This window comes from Arvicola amphibius, chromosome 8 (assembly GCF_903992535.2).
Source record: "Arvicola amphibius chromosome 8, mArvAmp1.2, whole genome shotgun sequence".
Taxonomy (NCBI): domain Eukaryota; kingdom Metazoa; phylum Chordata; class Mammalia; order Rodentia; family Cricetidae; genus Arvicola; species Arvicola amphibius.
Genome location: NC_052054.1, coordinates 8,644,476 through 8,668,813, shown reverse-complemented (window position 1 = coordinate 8,668,813; position 24,338 = coordinate 8,644,476). Strand labels below are relative to the sequence as shown.

General features: G+C 38.9%; 1 protein-coding gene across 1 annotated transcript in view; it reads left to right on the top strand.

Moving 5' to 3' along the window:
* The window catches only part of LOC119820693 (WT1 associated protein), a 28,096-nt gene extending 8,310 nt beyond the window's left edge, over nt 1-19,786 (top strand). The window contains 9 exon segments of the mRNA XM_042055516.1: nt 151-206; nt 4,349-4,407; nt 5,293-5,360; nt 5,363-5,422; nt 10,671-10,843; nt 17,006-17,078; nt 17,080-17,164; nt 18,561-18,974; nt 18,977-19,786. Of these exon segments, the coding sequence (XP_041911450.1) occupies nt 151-206; nt 4,349-4,407; nt 5,293-5,360; nt 5,363-5,422; nt 10,671-10,843; nt 17,006-17,078; nt 17,080-17,164; nt 18,561-18,974; nt 18,977-19,140 (1,152 nt within the window). The 3' untranslated portion in view covers nt 19,141-19,786.
* The last annotated feature ends 4,552 nt before the right edge of the window (nt 19,787-24,338 follow it).

Below are 24,338 nucleotides of genomic sequence, written 5' to 3'. Positions count from 1 at the left end.
CACTTTTAGTTGAAAAGGAGCAGTCAGGCTAGTTTTCAGAGTTGTGAAGTACTGAGCTATCTAAATAATCCAGTTCGGGAGATGTTTCCTAGCTCAGCACAGAGCGCCTCTCTGGAAGAGTACTCAATCCATTTTTAATTTTCTTTATAGGTCCGTCTGAGTGAAACAGATTTCAAAGTTATGGCACGGGATGAGTTAATTCTGAGGTAAAATGTTCATTCATCAAAAATTCAAAAAATCTATAGACAACATACTGTGACTACTGTAAAACTTTATGCCATCTGTACTCTGGGTTTGCTTGTTTTGCAGATTTTTATTGTTGCTGATTGTTTGAGACAGGGTTTTCTTGTAGAAGTCAGGATCCTCCTGCCTTAGTTCATCAAGGGCTAGGAATAATACAGATATGTACTTTGTTGTTGTTTTAGTTTTTTTATTTTTTTAACTGATTTTTTTGAGCTATACATTTTTCTCTGCTCCCCCTCTCTTCCTCTCCCCTCCAACCCTCTCATGGTCCCCATGCTCCCAATTTACTCAGGAGATCTTGTGAAGATGGGTTCTTTGTGTAACCCTGGCTCTACTGGAACTAGCTTTAAAGACCAGGTTGGCCTGGAACTCACAGAAATCCACCTCCCTCTGCCTCCCAGGTGCTGGGATTAAAGGCGAGTGCTGCCATCGCCCAGCTCAGTTTTACGTTTTTAAGTCACTTTGTATGTTTTTTGGACATGTTTCCTATGGTTCTTCAGTAGATAAACAAAAACTATAACATTAGCTTGGGTGATTTCTAGACTGACACAGAAACCAAATTTTCTTTTAGAGCTAAAATACTAAGATTTGTTACATGGGAAGCATTTTTATTTAATATATGACTTGCTAGAGGGGATGTTCAGTTTAATAAATCAGGCACAGGGAAGGTAGGATGGCTCAGTATATAAAGACCCTTCCTGTGGAAACCTGGCTTTAACCTGAGTTCAATCCCTAGAACCCACATAAAGGTAGACGGATTAAAAAAAAAAACAAAACTATCCTCTGGGCTCTTTCACATGTGTATATTATGGCAAATGCGAGCTCACACACCATATGTTTTTAATAAAATTAATAGGCAAAAAAATTAAATTAATAGGTATGGATGTTGGCGTTTGTTTGTTTGTTTTGAACAGGGTCTTTCTTAATGTATATTCAAGTTGGCCTCAAATTGAAAATCCAAATTAATCTTCTAGATGTTAGGAATGGGAGCATGTATTACCATTCCTGTTCAATAGTTTTATATTATTTTTTTCTTTTATTGTGTAACATTTGAAAAGTTATAATGAAAGGATGATTTTCCCTCTTTGGTGTTTTGAGACAGGGTTTCTCTGTACAGCTGTGGCTATCCTGGAACTCACTTAATAGACTAGACTAACCTTGAACTCAGAGATTCACCTGCCTCTTCCTCCCAAGTGCTAAGACTTGGTTGTGCCACCGCCGACCAGCCCAAAAGGGATAATTTTTATAATTTTCATTTTGTGTGTATGGGTGGTGTTTTGTCTGCATACATATCTGCCCCACTTGCCTACTTGGTGCCTAGGGCAGCCTGAAGACAGTATTTAGAGTTATGAGTTGCCATGCGATTACTAGGATTCAGACATTGTGTGTGTGTGATGGTGAAGATTATAAAATTGTCTTCTAGAATTAAATTTTAGGTGCTAAGGATGTAGCTTTATTGGTAGAATGCTTACCAAGAATCATAAAGGCCTGGGTTCCATCCCACACATAAGCTTGGGATTTGTATAATCTCAGCACTTGAGTAGACACAGATAGAAAAGCTAAAGGTCATTTTCCCATTTGCAGTGAGGTATATGAGACACTGCCCCAAAGGGATAAAACCAAATTAAATTTAAATTTTACTTAGCTGTACCTAGAATAGAAGTTAGAAATTGGTGCTTAACATAATCAGGATGACAGACATTCAAACAAGGTATTCTCTGTCAGGAGGTACTTAAACTCAACTTGAAGAAGTCTATATTGGTGTTTGTAGTAATTGCCAAAAGCAGCTGGTGACTCTATATACATTTGAGTAGAGGAATATAACAAGCAAGGAACATCCTTAGTATCCTTTAGCACATGACATTTTTATAGGTTGTTCTTGCCAATTAGATGTCATTTTCTAATCTTGAAAAATATTCTTTAACCCATTCTTTTAAAAAAAAACTTTATTTAACTATTTCATGCGCATTGGTATAATGATGTCAGATTCTCTTGAATTGGAGCTACAGACAGCTGCAAGCTGCCATGTGAGTGCTGAGAATTGAATCCGGGTCCTCTGGAGGAGCAGTCAGTGCTCTTAACCACTCAGCCATCTCACCAGCCCCTCTTTAACCCATTCTTGTAGATTAAAAAAATGTAACTTTGCAGGTGGGGCATAGTGGCTCATACCTTTAATCGGTGAAGAGACACTCAACCTACTTTGAATTAGTGACTCTGGCCAACCTTGTCCTTCCCTCTCCCCATTCTCTCCTTGTTAAAAACCATTAGACTACATCCCTAAAGCTAGCCACCAAGGTCTTTTTTCCTTATTTGGATACTTTCCTATGCCAGACTCATTTCTGAGGATGAGTACCAAAGTTCAGCACTCAAAAGCCTGCTTGGGTTCACCTAATTAACATGTCCAATCAAACTATCCCACTGTATTGTAGCCCATTCTAACAAAGACCTCCTCTTTTCCTCTTAAAAAAAATTGCACCTAATTCTCTTCCAGAGGACTCGGGTTCAGTTCCCAGCACCCACATGGCAGCTCACAGCTGTTTGTAATTCCAGTTCCAGGGGATCTGACACCCATGGCAAAACACCAAGCACATAAAATAAAAATAGATTTTTAAAAATCTTAAAGAAAATTATGCTTGCAGGGTCATTTGCTGCTGTTTTCTGCCTGAGTCAAAAAGTTAAGGCAGTCGCTTTAGCTTTCCTTCCCCCACCTCCCCTTATTACGGCTCTCTCTGTGAACACAGGCGAGGCTGTGTTTTGTGACTAATCCAGGGTTCCGGACGAGGAAGGCCCTGCTCTTTGGGGATCTTCAGTATCAACAGTCAAGGCAGAGGCAGGTGGATCACTTTCAAGGCCAGTGTAGTCCACAAAGATATATATATATAGTGATACTCTGTCTTCAAACAAACAAAAACATTGCTTTGCCAAGAACTAGAGGGAAGTTTGAAGGTTCTGAACACAAGTAATTAAATATTTTAAAGAGGTGAAAATGCTAATTAACGTTTTGGTCATTCCATACTGTATACATGGATATATTAAATTATCGCACTGTACCCCATAAGTGTGGACATGATAATTTATGATTGGGAAAATGATAAATAATTTTAATTTATGTTGAGATAATGTAGTTATCTCAAAAAGAATAGTTCCATGCAGTTAAGCACATTTTTCTCTTTCAGAGGAGAGCATAACTGAAACTAGACTAGTGTTTTTATTCTGCTTTGTAATCTTAATAATTGGTAATATCTAAACACATGTGGTGTGATCTCGCTTAGAATCTGAGAAGAGAATGAGGTTTGGCGTGCCACTGTAGAGAACACTTTTATCTTTGTATCCCCATCTCCAGCACACACATTACTGGGAATTGAATCAAGGGCCTCATGCTCGGCAAATGCTTTACTGATCAACCATGATCAGGCTCCTTTTTGGTTGTGTTTGTTTGGAGACAAGGTCTCTGTGTAGCTCTGGCTGTCATGAAACTCACACTGTAGACCAGGCTGACCTGAAACTCAGCCTGTCTCTGCCTCCTAGGTACTAGGATTAAATGTGTGTGCTACCACTGCCCTGTTTCTGTTTGTTTCAGTATGAGATAGTAGTGATAAATTGCTACACTGGCTTGGAGCATGCCTTCCTAATAACTAGGATTGTAGGCTGGTTGTCACTGTTGCCCAGCTTAGATGTGGTCTTTTACCTTAGTATACTTTCTTTTACCTGTCTTAATGTAAATTGAGAAAAAATAATGAGGCTAATGAGTATATTTCTGATTAAGCTATGTTTGTGGTTTATCTCAAAGTTAAAAATAATCCAACAGTTCTTAGTCTTATGATTGTGGGTATTTTTGTTTGTTTGTTTGTTTGTTTTGTTTTGTTTTCCAAGACAAGATTTTTGTATGTAACAGTCCTGGCTGCCTGTCCTGGTACTTGCTCTTAGACCAGGCTGTCCTGGAACTCACAGAGATAGTCCTGTCTCTGCCTCCCAAGTGCTGTGATTAAAGGTGTGCACAGCCCGGCATGTATTTTGGGTTTTGTTTTTGTTTGGGGGGGGTTGTTGTTGTTTTTAATAAAGGTAATTTCAATATAAGCACTAATAGGAATTTGTTTTTTACTAGATGGAAACAATATGAAGCATATGTTCAAGCTTTGGAGGGAAAGTACACAGATCTCAATTGTAAGTTTGGTTTCCTAAATGAAGATTGTGTAGTTGTCTTTTGAAAACTTGTTACAGTGTAAGTTAGCTTTGTCAAAGTAGATACCGTTTTTTTGTTCAAGCATTTTATTACAAGAACTCTGTCCAGGCCCTGTAGGGAGGTGGAAAATGTAGTGAATGGTGCTTTAAAGGTGATTTCTTCTGACAGACTCCCAGGCACCAAGGAAGACAGACACTTATTTTAGTAAACAATGGCATGCCTGATTTTAGCAAAATTAAGTACAATTAGGATAACTTACACCTGCTTAGATCTTTGTGTGTAACCTACACTACCTTCTACACGGGGAATTTTAACTACATGAACTGTTAGTATAGAAGAGACATGTGTGGAAACAACTAGTAATAGATTTTTGAGAACCTAAATGACAAATTTTGTGACTATATTACGCATATAGATGTGACTTATAAAAGTTTATGGTGCTATTTGTTCATGTAGTTAGTGGGGTTTTTTTTTTTGTGTGTGTGTTGCCAAAACTGCTCTGGAACTTAAGATCTCCCTGCCACCACCTCCGGAGTATTGTGGTAAAGACAGGTTACTGCCAGGCCAGGTGAGTTAATGTCATTGTTATAGAGAGTAGGTTAAAATGTATTATTGGGGTTTTTGTAAATATTAAATGAACTGTGAGTGTAGATAGTGTGGCTTCCTGATTTAAGTACAAAAATGGCTCAGTATAATAGTATGCTGGGATCATTAGCCATGCTTCCTGGGGAAGGTCTCATGATCAGGAACAAGTACCATGTTTCAAAAAACAGTGTGATTTTGATTACTCTTGAGAGAGCTTTCTTTTGGTTAGTTCAGTTTGATTTTGAAATGAGATTATGATGTTTTGGATTTCTTTTTTTCAGCAAACGATGTGACTGGCTTAAGGGAATCTGAAGAAAAACTAAAGCAGCAACAGCAGGAGTCTGCACGCAGAGAGAAAACATTCTTGTCATGCGATTAGCAACCAAGGAACAGGAGATGCAAGAGTGTACTGTAAGTATTTCAATATTGCAATCTCTAGTTGAGGAATCCACATCACTACAAGTGATTTTTAAAACAGTGGTAATGGCAAATACAAGTGCACACTTTAAGGGTGGGAATGGAGAGTGCATGGAAATGAAGGTTCCTATGTCACTAAAGGGTCCTTGCTTTCATCTTGATTCCTAATTTTTACATAGTTTGGGATTTTGTTTTTTTGTTATTGCCGGACATAGACAATTTGCACTATACCAACGGAATCTCCAGCTGTTGTTTACATGGTGGTATTTTGGATCATCATGCCTGGTCAAGACTGTGTGGGTGGTGGTACTCCATCAAAATTTTGATTTTGAATTTTGTTTTTATGTTTTTGTTTTGTGTTGCGTTGTTTACCTTTTTTTTTCCTTAACCTTTCTGGTAATATTTTTAATATTTTTATTTTATGTATATACGAGTTTGGCTTACATTAGTGTCTGTGCACTACATGTATGCCTGGGTCTGTGGAGGCCAGAAGTGGGCATTGAATCCCCCGACAGTGGAGTTACTAACTGCTGTGAGCCACCACATGAGTGTTAGAAACTGAACTTAGAATCCTTTACAAGAGCAGTCATTCTGACTTTCCAACCCTGGTCATTTTTTTTATGCCTTTCTCCTGAATAGTACAGCAGTGTTCTTGTAGTTAGGATTCAGAACTGAAGCTTTGCAGGCAGCACTGAATAAAAAAAGCAAGGGAAAGACACATAAAGTTGGGAGTTTTGGGTAAGGCTGAAAATTAGTTAAAGGCTTGGGGACTTAGATTTTATCCTAGGTATAAGTAATGGCAAGAAGTTTTTTCTTAATTTTAAATTTTTTCTTTTTTTTTTTTTTTTGTTTTCTGTGACAGGGTCTCTCTCACTTTGTAGCGCTGGCTAGTCTAGAGCTTCCTATGTAGTCCAGACTGGCTTGAACTCTTAGTGGTCCACCTGCCTCTGCCTCAGTGCTGGGATTAAAGGAGTGCACCACCATGCCCAGCTACCAGTACAGAATTTTTCAGCAAGATAATCACGGGGTTGTGAACTGATATTTTGGGTAGATGACTGGCTTGAGTATGGAAGGTAGATTTCTTCTTTCTCTTCTCACTCTTGTTTGTGTGTTCTTGAAATATGTGGCTCGGCCCTAAAATCTCTAGTAACTGAGAATGACTGAATTTCTGATCTTCCCGTCTACTCTTGAGAATGCTGAGATATGGGAGCTCACCAAGTACACCTTGTTTATGCGACTATATGTGCATGATAGGCACACTTGGTACTGAGTGACAGCCCACAGCCTCTAGCTGAGATTTAGAATAAGAAAACTACAGCTGGGCAGGGAAGCAGGGTCTTTAAATCATATAATAAACTCACCGGTAGGATGTGATAAGATAGTCTCAAGGCACAACCAATAGGATTTGATCAATTAGATATTGTTGGGAAAGGATTTAAGAAGAATCATAGGTGAATCTCAAGTTTATATTATGTAACAACAGAGTGACGGAAAGAGATTAAATTTAGGAAGAGCAGAATATACTGTTAGTAAAACAGAGGCTGTAATCTTGCTCTTTGCCCTCCCCACCATCCAGCCTCTAGGTATTGATCAGAGTGATCAGAGGCGGGGGCAGAGTTATTCAGATGTTAAGACCACTCGTTGCTCTTGAAGAGGACCCGTGTTCAATTCCCCAGCAACCAGATGGTGCCTTATGAACTGTAACTCTGGTCCCAAGGGATCCAAAGCCCTTTCCTGACCTCTCTAGGCACCAGGATCTCATGTGGTGTACATACAGACATGTAGGCAAAACTCCTAATAACACATAATAAAATGAATAAATCTTTGGTTTGGTTTATATGTTGAGATAGGTTCTGTTTATATAGGGCTGTTTTGGAACTCACTGTATAGACCAGGTTGACCTCAAACACAGATCCACCTGCTTCTGCCTCCTGAGTGCTGGGGATTAAAGTTATGTACTGCCACACCCAACCTAATGAGTAAATCTTTAAAAGGGGGAGAGAGGTAGTTTTAGTTTAAATAGGAATTATGAATTGTTGAATTTAGCATTCGGGAAAATAATAGGCTACTTTAGTAATACCTGTTACTGTTGAGGGTTGGTTATTGAAGGAAGACTGGAGTAATTTAAATAGGTGATAATTTCAATTAAAATATGGAGGCTAAGATTATATCTGTTGGGTTAAGGACCTGAGTTCAGTCCCCTAGAACTGTGTAAAGTATTGCACATGGGAGGTGTTTTGTAATCCCAGCCGTAAGGAGGTATAGCCAGCCAGTGGAGTGAGGCAGATCGCTGGGCTTCCTGGACATAATCAGCAAATGTCAAGCCAGTGAGATACTTGGCTTCCAAAAACAAAGTGGATGTTTTGTGGATGTAAAGTACCAGAGGTTTTATACCCAGGCTAACGCTTGGGTGTTCTCTGGCCTACACAGAAACACATGATTCCATTCTTTAGCAAAATTTAATTTAAGTATGAAAGTCAGACGACAACATGTGTGATAATTTTTTCCTTCACCTTATGGATCTTGGGGATTGAATTTAGGTCAGCAGACTAAGGTAGCAAGTGCTTCACCCTCTGAGCCACCTTACTGGTCCGTAATTTCTTTTGTTAATTATGTTTGTTTAGTATGGTTATGAGTGCACTCATTCCATGACAACGTGAGAATCAGAGACGACTTGTGGGAGTTGGTTCTCTATTTCATGCAGACTGGGAATTAAATTCAGGTTAAACTATCTTTCACTTTCCTTGGTTTTTTCTTCCCTAGCAGAGGGAATTTATTCTAGTCATATTTGCCTCTTTTTCATGACCAAAGTCTTGACTGTTGGAATTTAGTCTTGAGTCAGTGTCGTGAAGATTGTTTCAGTTAATGGTGAGAGCACATGATGCACCCTATGTGATTGTGTTTTATTCTCCTATTAAATTACTTTAGTAGATGGCCATTATCTTGAATTAAGGGGGATACTTTTTGTTTAAAATGAATTACTTTAATTTTTTCCATAAGAACTAGGCAAGATGGCCCAGTGGTTAAAGTGCTTACCTGAAGTTACAGAGGACTGAAGTTCTCTTCTAGCACCCACACCTATCTGTGTAACTCTGGCTCCAGATCTGATGGCCTGAGAGCACTCAGGCATCTGCTCGTACTTAACATACAGAAATAAATAACATACAAAAATAAAATAAGGGCTGGAGAGATGGCTCAGAGGTTAAGAGCACTGACTGCTCTTCCAGAGGTCCTGGGTTCAATCCCAGCAACCACTATGGTTACTCACCACCACCTGTAAGAGATCTGGACGCCTCTTCTGGCCTGCAGGCATACATGCAGACAGAACACTGTTTACATAGTAAATAAAATATAAAAAATAAATCTCTTTAAGTTAGAGCAGGTTTGATGGGCTCATGGCTTAATCCCTGCTCTATAAAGTACACATTCCTCAACTCCAGACTACATAGTTACACTTGGTCTCAAAATGTATCTCCATAAATTAAACATTCCTTTCTATTTTTTGTGCAGGGAACCTCATAATTAAAGTCAGTATATCTGTGCCTTCTGTTAAATTTATGGTCGGGAATTTAAACTTTCTCCTAGTTAAACCTTAGGGCACAGCAGAGCAGATGGACAAAGATGCTTGCTAACCAAGCCCAGTGACCTGAGTTCAACCCTAGCCCCCACATGGTGAGAGGAAGGGGACTACAGTTTTCCTCTGATCACACCACTTGCCACAAACAAAAATAATAAATGTAATGTTTTAGAAATAAAAACCAAGCCGGGTGGTGGTGGCACACGCTTTTAATCCCAGCACTCTGGAGGCAGAGAGATCAAGGCCAGCCTGGTCTATAAGAGTTAGTTCCAGGGCAGGGCTCCAAAGCTACAAGAGAACCCTCTCTTGAGAGAAAAAATTAAAAACAAACATTAGGGCAGCAGAATACTCTGGATTCAGTTGTACTTTGGATACAAAAGAAATGAGATGATTTTAATTCATGTTTTGGATAATGTACTTTTAGAGCAGAATTGAAATTGGAAGTTTTATGTGTAAGACAGTTCTAGTACCATGACTCTCCACTAGGAGTCAGGAAGCATGAATGCTAGGATTCTGCTCACATCCAGCTTGCTAAATCTAGTTTAGTTACTTTCTACATTATTGCTCTATGATTCATACATGGAAGAGAAAATAGGAATGTATTTCTGCTAAAGATGATATAGAATTTTGCTTCTATAAAGCCATGTCACTACTCTGGTTTTAAATTTAAAAGTTCATATTGTAATCTATTCTAATCTTGTATCTATCAGGGAGTCTTAGGTAGAATGGTTGGCCTTAGGCAGAGCTTTGTTCAGACAAGTAAGCTAAGACCTAGTTCTTCAGAGGTAGAACTTTAAAATTTGCTTCTTTCCAGCCATCCTCATGTCCTTAAAATAAAAACATTGTTGCTTGTTTTTGTTTGAGACCAGGTCACACACTATATAGCCCTAGCTGGCCCAGAATTCACTGAATAGATCAGACTATCTGCCTCCCATATACAGGGATTAAAGGCACATAACCATCATGCTCAGCTTGTTTTGTTTGTCTGGTTGGTTTGGGTTTAAGACACTATTTTTAATAATGCATGTGTCTGTGGGTTTCTGCCGGAGGTATTGAGTCTCCCCTGGGCTGGAGTCAATAGGCACTTTTGGGCTGCCTGGTGTGGGGTGCTAAGAGCTAGAACTCTCATCTTTTGCCTCTGTAAGAGCAATTCATGCTCTTAACTGCTAAAAGATGATACACCCTTGTTTAATACTATTTTGGTTGCAAAGTAAGACATAACCTCATCTTAATTGCCTTAAATACTTGGTTAATTTGTGTGTGTGTCCCCTTTTTTTTCTTTTGTGGTCCTAGGGACCAAACCTAGGGTCTTGTGCATATAAGGCAAATGGTCCACTACTAGGCTACTTAAAATCCTCTGTATTACTTCCTAAGTGCAAAATTATAGGCATGTGCCACCATGCTCAGTTTTAATTGGTACTTTTTTAGGGTTTGTTGTTATTCTCTGAAATGGTGTATATTTGTACTGGAGATTGGACTCAGGGCCTTGGTCCACATGTTCTTGACTTTTAGAGAACTACACCCTAACCTTAGGGAGAATTTTGATATCAAAGGAGTTACACACCTGACAAGCAGGCTGATCCACTGTCAAGTTAATAAAAAGGAATTTCTCTGTTTTAAAGATTTCTTCTAGTTCGGTAGTAATTGTTTCTTTGCTTTGCACAGACTCAAATCCAGTACCTCAAGCAAGTCCAGCAGCCTAGTGTTGCCCAACTGAGATCAACAATGGTAGACCCCGCCATCAACTTGTTTTCCTAAAATGAAGGTGAACTGGAACAGACTACAGACAAACTGGAACAAGCCCAAAATGAATTGAGTGCCTGGAAGTTTACGCCTGATAGTAAACAAATCATACTCCCCAGTCAAGACTTCCCTGACAGTTCCCACCTCGAGAAGCTAGTGGTTGGGACAGCCAAGTACTCGTTTCCACACCAAGACTTCCATGACTTTTTTGAGCACAAAAAAAGCCACATTCTTATACTTGCCCAGCTTGTAATGGTTAATGTAAAACGTACCAGATGAACCTTGTGTTTCAGCTTTCTCTTCCCCTTCCCCTGCTTCAGAGGCCTGATGCCGTCGGACTATTCCGAAGAAGAGGCCACCTCCGAAAAATTCCCCTTCTAGAACATGTAGACACTTGAGAAATGTTTCTGTTTGAAGAAAATAGAGTGGAAAACAGAAGTCCTAAGTCTGTGGCACACTGTGTCTTTAGACAGTTTGGAGGATTGAAAACTGAGAGGTTTTAATAATGAATTGAACATGTAAAATTCCAGTAAAATATAAAAATAAATATGCATTGCTCTTAACCTTGAGCATAGTGACTTATAGACACTGTACATCAGTTTTGCCAATAAGACTGTGGAGTTCATGATTGTTGAACTACTGGGACAAAACTCAATTAAGTGATTTTGCCTTTAAAGGGTTTATATTCTAAGAACCGACTTCCAATAGGCATGAGACAATCAAGCCATAACTAACAGTATAAGTAGAGCATATATTTATCCATTAGCTCTCAGCTCTATATTATATATTGTAGTCTTAAATATGTGGTTTTTATCAATGGTTTGTTCTTTGAATGGTTGTGGAACTGTAGATAACCTTACCTTAACTGAGGACTGTGCAAACATGAAGGTGTGGTCTCACTCTACAGGTTTAAAACTGTTGGAACCATTATAAGCATTCATTTTATAATTAGATTGTATAATGTATTGGCTGGGATGAGACTCACGTTATTCAGTAAACTCTCATCTCATTCAGCCTGCACATGTTAAACAGTATTGTCGTTGGTGTTAAATGGGGGAGTGTGTTCTTTTATTGTATTTGAGCCTTTTGTATCGAATTCTTGATACTAAATTAAATGTGCCTTGAAATAGTTGTTATAATTCAAGGAAAATAATAATTTTGTTGTGCTCTTTATATTTTACTTTGGGGGATTGTGGAGAGCAGATCAAGACTTTGGAAAAATTGTCCTGTGCTCTTCCAATTCAAAGTGTAGGAAAAGGCTATCTTATCTAAAAGACTTTACTCCTGGTGGTATAAAAAAACAAAGAGACTTGGCATTTGGCCCCAGAATATTGCAGTAGACCATACTGTGGGGCAGTCTCACAAGGTACTTGCCAAAAGATTGGGGAAATAATGTGTTGGAACTCTAAGCTGGTCCAGGTGAGACTTTCTGTGAACTGAAAAAAAGGTATAGTGATCAAGCAAGTTCATTTGCTCATTTAGATAAATGTGGCATTATATTCTTCATGCTTCCATCCAATCCTGGAGGTGAATTTTTTTCGTCTATAAGTCACCAGTTTGAATTTTCGCTTGGTGATAATGGAGTCTGAGATGAGTAGAAGAGAAAAGTTCCAGCTTGTCCCAACGTTTAGTGCAGTTTAACAAGGGTGACTTAATTCTCTCTTAATCGTTCAAATCAATTGTAAGTATCCTGTATGTTTGCTTTAGGGAACTGATTGTGGGGCAGGGGTGGGTTGGAGGAGTGGTTTGTATGACTTTTCAGGAACAAGTCTTCTTCTAAAATTATCACTGGGGGTTTGGAGGGTAAGTAACCAACTGTTTAAAAGTAGTCTATTGTGACCAAATTGGATCTTTTGTATTTATTTTATGCATTTCCAGATCATAATAGAAAAAAAGCCTAAGTATATTTTTAGTAGGTTAAGTAGTAATTTGTAAAATGTATTTACTAACATGTATTCAAATTTAGCCAGTCTTTCTTTGCTACTTGGATACAGTAACAGGGCTTGCTTTCTTGTTATTGTAACTTCTGTCTTAATAAGACAATACATGCTTGTGTATACAATTGAAATATTAGAGGAAGGGGAGATGGAAAGTGTCACTCATGAACTGACTTCAACCTGCCCCATTCTGCTCTGCAGGACCAGTAACCACTATTAAATATCTTGGGTATCATCAAGATAATTTGTGCATATGCAATGATTTTATGTATATCGGTTTTAAAGAAATGTAATCATGCCATGCATATATGCTTCAAAGCGTTTTTTTCTCCATTTTTATCTCTTGGGTATTTGTTTTAGCATATCTAGATTACATCTTTTTAATGGCTACATAGTATTTTTATTAGTTAGTCTTAAACAAACCCATAAATGGGGTTTATTACATAAACTAAATCCTAAACCAGACTATATCAAGTATTAAAAATACATTAATAATTTGAAAAAATAGTAGTGATTAAATCAGTAATCTATGTGGAATGATTCAGGTGATGGGTTTGAGTTTTCTTGTATGTGTATGGTATTCCCCTCTTTGTTCAGTCCAATTGTGGGATAAAGATATTTTATCTGGGTGTGGTGGTTTATTGCTTTAATCCCAGCAATGTGGAGGTTGTGCAGGAGAATGGGAAGTCAGGGAATATGACTTATATCCTGTCTTGAAAAGTAAACAAAAGAGCTAATGAGAGATAGACTAAATTCTCTCTGTAATATTGTCCACTTTAAACTATTTCATTTGACAAGACATCAGTTGTTAGGAATATACGTGGGTAATCTTCAGTTTGCACTTAAGTCATTTAGGTATGTATATGCTTCTCCACAAAATAACCTGAGCTTCCTTCCTTTGGTAATTAAAGCAATATATGAATGCCCCTTCTTTTTGTAAATTCTTAAGTATTTCTTAACGTTTTGTGACTATCTGGTTTTAGAACACTACCCGAACACTGGTGGCAAAAGGAAGGCAGATCTCTAGGATTCAAGGCTAGCCGGGGGCTTCATATTAAGACTCTGTTTTTTGTTTACTTGTTTGTTTGTATGTTTTTTAAAGAGGAGCTAGAGAGATGGCCCAGTGTTAAGAGCACTGGCTGCTCTTCCAGAAGACGCAGGTTCAGTTTCCAGCCGCCCTACATAGCACTTACAGCTATATAAAACTCCAGTCCAGAGGACCAACACACACATTCCCTTCACGAACCAGGAATGCATGTGATGCACAGACCTTTTCATGCAGCAAAACACCCATATATTGAGAAGATGATGATTTGTTTTTAAGATTTATTTTTGTTGTATATATTAGTGATATGTCTGCATGTCTGTCTATGCACCATGTGCATGTGGCCAAAGTAGGGTATCGATCCCTTGAAATTGGAGTTCAAGAAGGTTGGGCCACCATGTTATGATGGTAGTTAAATCTGGGTCCTCTGGAAAGGCACCCAGTGCTCTTAACTGCTGAGCTAACTTTTCAGTTATTAAATGAAAAGAATTTTAAAAATTAAAGGTATATTTTCTTGTAGTTTAGTGTTCTGTCTCTGTCTCTTTCTCTCTCTCAAGCTTATTTTGTGGTGCTGAGGATGAACCCAGGGCCTCGACCGTGTTAGATAAGCACTTTATAATTGAGCTGTGTCGTCAGCCTTTTATTTATGTGTGGAGTGTGTGTGGTTTTCTTTTTTTTTTTTCTTTAAGATTTATTTATTATGTATACAGTGTTCTGTCTGGCTGTATGCTTGCTTGCTGGCCAGAAGAGGGCACCAGATCTCATTACAGATGGCTGTGAGCCACCATGTGGTTGCTGGAAATTGAACTCAGGACCTCTGGAAGAGCAGTTCAGTGCTATTAACCTCTGAGCCATCTCTCCAGCCCTTGGAGTGTGTTTTGTGAGGAACACAACCACCAGTTTTATTCAGCATAGTTATTAACATAAATTGAAGTAGTTTAAGGTGTTTTAGGTAAGAGTAAGTCTAGAGGTGATTTCTAAGACAGGGTCTCTCTGGCCATGGTGGCCTAGAACTACCTTCAGCTTACACTAGAACTTCATCAGCCTCCTAAGTATTCATCAACAGCGTAGTTAAGCTCTTAAGCATTTTTACTCCTAAGTATTCATCAACAGCGTAGTTAAGCTCTTAGGCATTTTTAAAATAAAGTATTTTATTATAAAATTCTTGATGTTTTCTATGGGGTCAGTTAATGTGTTTTACAATTGTTTATTCCCCTTCAACCTTTATTAATTCACAGGAAAGTAGAACTTTCTGGTTGAAAAAATCTGATGCATATGATTTGCAAGAAACAGTTAGCTAGGCCTAGTGGCATGTGTCTTTAATCCAGCACTTGGGAGACAGAAGTATACTTCTGTGATTTTGAGGGCAGTTAGTTCTAGGTTAGCGAAGGATACATAATGAGATCCTATTTTCTCTCCCCCTTTTTTTGTTTAGGTTTTTGAGCCTGGGTTTCTCTGTGTAACCCTGGCTGTCCTGGAACTCACTCTGTAGACCAGGATGGCCATGAATTTACAGATCCTCTTGCCTCTGCTTGGGATTAAAAGCAAACACCACCATGCCTGGCTAGACCCTATCTCAAAAAAGAGAAAAGAAACAAAGTTGTTATATGGGCAGTCAAGTAGAAGGAAGGAAGAGATCCACTGTCTTACAGTGGTGTCTGCATCTTATTCCTCATTAATTTCTAAGTACTTGTTCAGTAGAAACTGAACTCTGAAGAGGCTGATAGGAAATGGAGGTGCCTGGAGCTACAGTAGCAGTGAAGGGAATGTGCCGAACAAATGAAACTCTAACTGTGTGCGTTCAGAGCTTGGACCTTGGTTCCTTTAAACATAGTACACCTGGTTTTTAATGTTCCACAAATATCTTAAAGGAAATTCTAATTACAATTTTTTGTTGTTGAAACTGTACTATAGCAAAAGCTATACTTAAGGAAACCTGACAACATCCCAGAAGAGTTCTCCACAAAGTACTCCTGTTGTTAGGGCTCTGGTGTCTGCTAGAATCAGATGGACCCTGTGTATGGCAAATGCAAATCTCACTAGAAGTAGGAAGAATGGTACAGTACAGAAGTGTTCTTATCACCAGGCAGTGGTGGTGCACCCCTTTAATCCCCAGCACTTGGGAGGCAGAGGCAGGTGGATATCAGTGAGTTGAGGCCAGCTTGTTCTACAAAGTGAGTTCCAGGACAGATAGAACTGTTACACAGAGAAACCCTGTCTCAAAAAACAACAAAAAGGTGTTCTTATCCAATGAGAAAAATATAAAATTGTAAATATGCACCTCTCAAAGTATCACAATTGCAAATTGAAGCCAAATCCCTTTGAAATTACCGTTTCTGTTGTTATTACTGAGGCTAAAAGCAGTGAGTGTTTTACTGGAGTGTTACTGGCAGTTTTATTACTAGTTGGTATTCAACTATATGAGTTGAATAACAGTGCACTAATTATTTAAAAATTAAAGTGTTCAAAAGTACGGTGATCCTAATCTGACGATAAATAAGGTTTGGAAAATAATCTTGGGTCTTTGTGATTTGGGAATATACAGTCTTAATCACATACCAGTGTTAAAATGCTCATCAGGCATAGTGTATTTTATTATGAGGATTACACACCTGTAATCCTAGTACTTAGAGAGGGGGATTGCAATTTCAAGGTCATCCCCTCTACATAGCCCAAAAAAAAAAAAGAAAAGAAAAAACCCCACAAATTTATGTCCCAGTTAAGTTAAATAAGGAACTAATGGATTTCTATTTGGCAAGTTTTTTAAAAGCTATATTCTTGTATAGAAGAGACTTGTACCAGAGAACTACCTATTAAAAGGAATCCTTTATGTGTGCTTATTAATAAGAATATATTCTCATTCTTTTACAGGTATTTTATGGGTAGTAAAGGGGCATTCATTTTTAACTGATTGTACACATTTTTTAAAAGAACCTTTGTTTGATAAAGCTTAGTACCTTAGTGTTATATTAACAGTATATCCAAGATATACGTTAAATGGCCTGCTTTTGCTTCAAATGGTAATTTAAAATGAAAACATTGATGTGATAGAAACAAAAAGTGGCTATGTAGCACTTTCTGTTTAAGGTTTATTTTTGCTGCTATATTGATAAATACCGAAGTACAGAAGATGGACATGTTCCAGAAAAGAAGATGGTAATCACAGGGTGCATCTGCTGTGACGTAGCGGTGTTTCATCTGCTGTCATGATTGTAAGCAAAGGCTATATATAGAGAGCTTTGTCTGCATTTTGTGATGATCGGCTCTTTCCTTTGCAGCCAAACAGGCAAAAAGTTAATGGCGAAGTGTCGAATGCTTATCCAGGAGAACCAAGAGCTTGGAAGGCAAGCTGTCCCAGGGCCGTATTGCACAGCTTGAAGCAGAGTTGGCTTTACAGAAGAAATATAGTGAGGAGCTTAAAAGCAGTCAGGATGGTAGGGGGGCTTGTTGTTTAAAGTTTGCTAAAACTTTGCACTGGCTTTAAAGGCTGCCAGGTTTGTGGTAGATGAGTTTCTGCGCATGTTCTGGCTACATAAGATTGTGCATGCAACACCTACCATTGACTTGTAAAACTAAATGATTTAATTTAGAGTGTTCCCCAAGGTACTAATAACATATTGGGAAATTTTTTGTAAGTTTTTGTTTGTAGAATAAGGTGTTTTGGTTTAAGGTGTAAAAATTATATTCAGTGCTTGAGTATCATTATTCATTTCTCTTAAGTATGAATCTTGGAAACACTTGGCAATTTTGTGGTTAAAAGTAACATAATTATTCCTTAATGTCCTCTTCAATAAAAAGGAGATTCAATATTTAGATCTGCTAAGACAAACCAAATGTAATTGTTACCATACTTTTGTTGTGTGTTTTTGTTTGTTTGTTTTTGTCTTAGTGTAGCTGCACTTTTTTCTTGTTTTGTGAAATGGATTAATAGTAAGAAATGGAGACACTGTGAGCATGTAAACTGAGAAGCAGTGTATTTGATGATTGGTTGCAAAGAAAGTTGGTAGATGTTAAGTGGGATATGTTAAGTAGCAACTGAGAAGCTATTTTTCTCCAAGCCTTTTTAGAAAGGACTTGCATATTTTAGCAATATCTAGGTATTTCTTATGCGATTGTATTCTTGTGTGTGAAACAGACCTCTTTGTGGGGGCAGGGATGGGGGGGCTGTCAACACTGTCCATGGGCTGGACCTGCTGTAGATTTAATATAAGACTCTGGCTGAGGTTGAAGAGAAGGGACTCTCAGGTCAACATAGATAAGATTTTACTTGGCTATTGTCTCAGTTGTATGAGACAGGAAGGTTGGAATCAATTTTACTTGGTTACTTTAATAATATATTTAAGCATCCAGTTACCCTTCAAACTCATTCTTGTATGGTGATTAAAATTCCAGATAAATTATTTAAGTATGCTGTTAAAGTTTTAAAGCAGTGTTCTCTTGGTAAGCATTTATTGATTTAGCTTTGTTGTTGGCAACTAATATTTAGGGGGCTGGAGAATTAGCTCTGTGGGCATGGCGCTTGTTATGCAAATATGAGGACCTAATTTTGGATCCCAGCACCAAAATGAAATAGGTATGGAGCTAGTGGTCTGTTAACACTCCGGTGCTTAGGGTGTGGAAGATGCATTTTGAGGTTTGATGGTTAGCTCATCTGGCCAAAATGCCAAGTTTCAGGTTCAGTGAGAGATAGAAAGCTATAGAAGAAAGACACCTTATGTTACCTCTGGCCTCTCATACACACATGCACAGGTGAGTGCATGTATACACACATAACAGAAATGTTTAAAATATGTTAACATATTAAAGTAGGTTTGACTCTTCTTTGCACAGAACTGAATGACTTCATCATTCAACTTGACGAAGAAGTAGAGGGTATGCAGAGCACCATTCTAGTTCTTCAGCAACAGCTAAAGGAGACGCGACAGCAGTTGGCACAGTACCAGCAACAGCAGTCTCAAGCTTCAGCCCCAAGTACCAGCAGGACTACATCTTCTGAACCTGTGGATCAGGCAGAGGCCACAAGCAAAGACTGCAGTCGTCTGGCAAATGGACCAAGTAATGGCAACTCCTCCCGCCAGCGGACGTCTGGGTCTGGATTTCACAGGGAGGGGAACACAACTGAGGATGACTTTCCTTCTTCAGGGAATGGTAATAAGGCCTCCAACAGCTCAGAGGAGAGAACTGGCAGAGGAGGTAGTAGTTACATAAACCCACTCAGTGCGGGGTATGAAAGTGTAGACTCTCCACGGGCAGTGAAAACTCTCTCACACATCACTCAAATGACACAGACTCCAGTCATGACCCTCAAGAGGAGAAAGCAGTGAGTGGGAAAGGTAACCGAACTGTGGGTTCCCGCCACATTCAGAATGGCTTGGACTCAAGTGTAAATGTACAGGGTTCAGTTTTGTAATATTTTTCCAGCAGATTTTTATACAGTGTCATTAACTTTGGGGAGAGGATGCTGTCAAAACTTAATGCATACTTTTGTCACAATTTGCCTTTTTGTGGGTGTGTTTTTGTTTGATTCCCTTTTTTTTCCTTCCTTTTTTTATTGCTTCAATACCTCTGCCACTTTGAAAATCGTAACAGTTAATTACTTTGAACGTTGCTAAAAGAACATTTGTGTAGGGTCAAGTTATTTTTATATGAGTTAATGTGAAGTTGTAAATGGGAATCTATAACAATGATGTCTGTATAAATCTGTCTATCTAGAAGCTGTTCTGTGTAAGGGCATTCTTCTCATGCTGTTATATACTTATGCACCATTCAGACTTGTTAGAGTAGATGTGGGTTAGGGACTGCCAAGTTTGCCCAGTACAGTAGTTTTTATCACTAAGAAGTTGGACTTGGAGTCCTATAGTAGTTTCAGTGTTAGATAGTTTTTCCACCATACATCTGTGCATTCATCTTTAGATGACCGAATGTTTAAGAAATCTGTGTGCATAGTTACTAAGTTTTTATGAGCTGGTTGTGTCCTGTTAATGCATATTGCCCTGTGACTCCAGTATATCTCACCTGTACTGACCAAACCTAAATAAAAAAAAAAATTATTATGATTCCTCTGTTCGTTTTTTCCCTTTTGTTTTGGTGTGTTTAGCAGTTGCTATTTATTTTCACTGAATTGCTGGATTCCTATTTATCCTGTAACATATACAAAGGTCAGATTAAAACAGTTGATGCATTATGTCTGACTGCACCTCATTTTTAATTCGCACTTTTCTTTGCAGAACGAAGTAGGAGTTTATGGCAGCGGTTCAAGGTTTGTTTTTTTTCCCTTGACATAAGAATCTCATTTTAAAAAATAGCTAAATAACATTTAGGTTTTAATTGGAAAGCAGTTTGTTCTTGAGATCTGATTTCAGGGAATTAGTTTATCTTTAGTCAGAGATGTTTGTCTTAAAGACCTAGCCACGTAATGGTTTTTTTCCTAAAAGCATCCTTGCACAGATTATAAGGAAAACTACGGGTGTGAAAAGTGCTGTGAAAGGTTGCTGCATTTTGTTTCACTGTTGAGTGTAATTAGTAATACTAAGTATTGAGGTCTTAAAGTCTCTAGATCTGCAACTTTTCATAGATAATTATGAAACTTTTTTTCTAAGAACAGCAGGATTCTTAGTTAACTTATAATCAAGGAACCTTAAAAGTGAAATTTAACACTTGAAACTGAGATAGCATTTCTTTGAGAACTGTGTTTTTGCTTGCCTAGCTGGTAAGTACCTATGGTCTTCAGAGGCACATTTAAAATAATGTTGCACTGTGCCAGGCAGTGGTGGCACACACCTTTAATCCCAGTACTCAGTGGAGGCAGGCAGATCTCTGAGTTCAAGGCCAACCTGAATCTGCAGAGCAAGTTTCAAGACAGCCAGGACAGAGCAACCCTGTCTCAATAAAACAAAACTTTTATGCAGTCTTAAGTGGATAAAGCCTATATGATTTTAAACAAATTTGTATATAATTAACCAGTTTGATATGTGCTAAAAGACTTTCTTGATTTATGAAATACTATTGGACTTTGGCTTTATATATAAACAATCTTTTACCCAATTTACACAAAAATAATAGCTTTTCCTATCCGATTGGTATTTAATCATTGGTAAAAGGAAATTGTTCAATAGCAGTATAACTGACTCAATTTAATATAGGCTTATTAATATCATTAACAGATTTCACATTTCTGTTGAGACTGCTTGGTAAATAACTTAGGGTTTATGGTTGTATGTGAAGTCAGCAGTCCTTATTTCTGGAACTGGATGCTTCATTTGCTGAGCAAAGGTGATAGACCTTACCTAGGTTAAGTGGTTTGGTGAAAGCAGCAAGGTTGAGTCCTGCCATTACTGGTGATGTTGTCATATGACTAGAGCCCAGCTCCATAAATGTCATTAGCTGAGTTGGTAGAAGTGAAGTGTTGTTTAGGCTCAGGTTGGGTGTCAGCAACAGACTGACTTCTCACAGTTCTGGAGGCTAGGATGTATGAGGTGATTTTGATGTGCTGGCTGATTTGGTTCCTGGTGGGGACCATAGATGTATCTCCACAAAGTAGAAAGGTTACTTCATTTCTCATAGCCTGTTTTGGGAGGGTTCAGTCACTATGATCCAAAGGTAAGGTGTAAAGGATACATCATTCAGTGTGTGGCAAATATCAGCCACACAGTGACTGCTCAGTAAATTGTCAGCCACTATTGAATCTTGGAAGTCTCTGTCCTGGTGGCAGACCACCTCCCTTTGTCAAGCTACTACCCAAGTACAAATACAAGTTTGTTTTTTTTTTTCACAATACAGGGTTTCACTGTGTAGCTGTGGCTGTCCCGGAACTCTGTAGACCAGGATGGCCTCGAACTCAACAGAGATCTGCCTGCCTTTGCCTCCCAAATGCTGGGATTAAAAGTATGTGCCAACACCACCCAGCCAGATGCAAATTTTTACTTGATAACTTACCAAATAAATTTGAAGAGTAGTTTCTTCTGGTGTTAGAGCCTTGAAGTTCCATTGAAAGGAAGCTGTTGCCTCCTACCCAGATTAGAATCTATCTCTAGGTGGCGACGTGCTGTTGTGCTCTCCTTTAAGAGTTAATACAGTTGGGCAGGTCTCACCTGGCTAAGGGACCACTGCTCAAGAAGGAAAATCCACCTTAAGGCTTGCTAAGGAGTAATACCTTTAGTAGAGATAATGTAGCTTTCCTTCCTAGAATTTCTGCCCTATAGAAGTCAGTTTATAGGGGCTGGAGAGATGGCTCAGAGGTTAAGAGCATTGCCTGCTCTTCCAAAGGTCCTGAGTTCAATTCCCAGCAACCACATGGTGGCTCACAACCATCTGTAATGGGGTCTGGTGCCCTCTTCTGGCCTGAAGGCATACACACAGACAGACTATTGTATACATAATAAATAAATATTTTTTTTAAAAAAGTCAGTTTACAAAGCCATAGCCAGGCAGCTTCTTCAATTGGCCTACTGTAAGTTTCTTTTCCCTGGTCTAAGTGATGTTCCCAATACTGCATTTCCTTGCTCTCTCTGACACACCCTATCTCCCTTTAAGAAAAAGATTTGTGAGCCTGGTAGTGGTGGCGCACGCCTTTAGTCAAGCACTTGGGAGGCAGAGGCAGGCAGATCTCTGTGAGTTTGAGGCCAGCCTGGTCTACAGAAAAACCATCTTCACAAAAAAAAAAAAAAAAAAAAAAAAAGGTTGTGAGTTCAAGGCTAACTTGGTCTACAAAGTGAGTTCCAGTATAGCCAGAGTTGTTAACACAGGGAAACCCTGACTCAACTATGGTGGCCTTTATTCCAAGCACTCAGGAGCAGAGGCAAGGCAGATCTCTCTGAATTCAAGGCCAGCTTGGTCTACAAGAGCTAGTTCCACGACACCCATGGCTATTAAACAGAGAAACTCTGTCTCTAAAAACAACAACAAGGAACTAAAACAAAACAAAGTTTATGTTAATAGTGTTTGAATGTAGGTGTGTGTATCACAGGTGTGCCTAATAAATGCTAAGGTCAAGCCGTTATCAGATCCCCTGTAATTGGAGTTTACAGGCAATTTATGAGCCTCATGCCGTCTGGGAGCTGGGAACACGGGTCCTCTACAAGAGCAAGTTCTCTTAACAGATGTGCCCCCATACTCCCTTTTTGCCACCTAGCAGCTTGTCCACCACATGGCAGACCACCATGCCTAACTCAAATGATACTTCCTCCCTTCCTCTTCTCCCCACCCGTGCAATTGCCAGGACTTGTCATCATCCTTTCCATAAAATGTAGTAATGACACCTTCAATACTTAACACTGAGGGTGCCCTTTAGAGAATATCATTTACTGTCCCTTGATAATATCTAAAGATGGCAGGCCACCCAGCTGAGCCCAGCCTGTAATGCTTTTCTGTGTGCTTTCACCCTTTTGAACAAAAGGAAGAAAAGAATAAACAACAGAGTTTGGGAGGATAGTCTTTGAGGTTGCTGTGCCAAATATTTGGAGATTGGAACTGGAGATGATCAACGTGATGGCTATGCAGTAACTGAGAGAATGCAAATTTAAAAGCTTTAAGTATACAGTTAAAAATGGCAGGCTAAGATAACCAGCTTGGTTTAATACAGTCTTTGGAAGCATTTTTGGCCAGGGGAGTAACTTCGTGATGGAGTGCTTGCCTCACATGGTCACAGACCAGTATGGCCAAAAAACGTTTATGGACAAAAGGAATTAAAAGCAGCTTTAAGCCTAGCATCAAAAGATAGTTTTGTGAATGAACAGTTGGCTGTGGTTGTTGTCTAATATCTATTCCAACAACAAATTGTCGGGTTGAAGTAGGTGGAGAATTCCGGCCTACCTGAAGCCACTGTCATAATGAATGCTATGACAGGGAAGACAAATTGAGCATGTGTAAAAGTGCTTACTAAAGAGACTTCAACAGATAAGCTTGTCCTCAAGTGTATTTAATATGGTTTTTTTGTAAAAACAATATTCACAAAACAGCATTGTTCTGATAATTGAATTCCTGTAACTATTCCTAAAACAACCCTAGAATGATCGCAAGGCCCCTTCAGGACAAACTGTCTGTGGCGCTGTTAAATTCTTCCTTCTTTTGCCAGCTTGGCACCACACAAATCTAGGTATAATATAAGAAACTATTCTAGAGGCTGGGGAGATAGTTTAGTGAAAAGCAGCTGCTGCTCTTGCAGAGAACTCAGGTTCAGTATCTAGCATCCATAAAGTGGCTCACAGCCATCTATAACTCCAATTCCAGGGGATCTGAAGCCCCCTCCACAGGCTGCTACACATGTGGAATGCACAGACATACACTAAAATACAATATTTAAGGGGGAAAAATGCAGGGCGATGGATACCATCAATCCCAGCACGCAGGAGGCAGAGACAGGTAAATCTCTGAGTCTGAAGCCAGCCTGGTCTACAAAAGTGAGTTCTGGGGGCTGGAGAGATGGCTCAGAGGTTAAGAACATTGCCTGCTCTTCCAAAGGTCCTGAGTTCAATTCCCAGCAACCACATAGTGGCTCACAACCATCTGTAATGATGTCTGGTGCTTTCTTCTGACCTGCAGGCATACACACAAACAGAATATTGTATACATATAAATAAATAAATAAATATTAAAAAAAAAAAAGTGAGT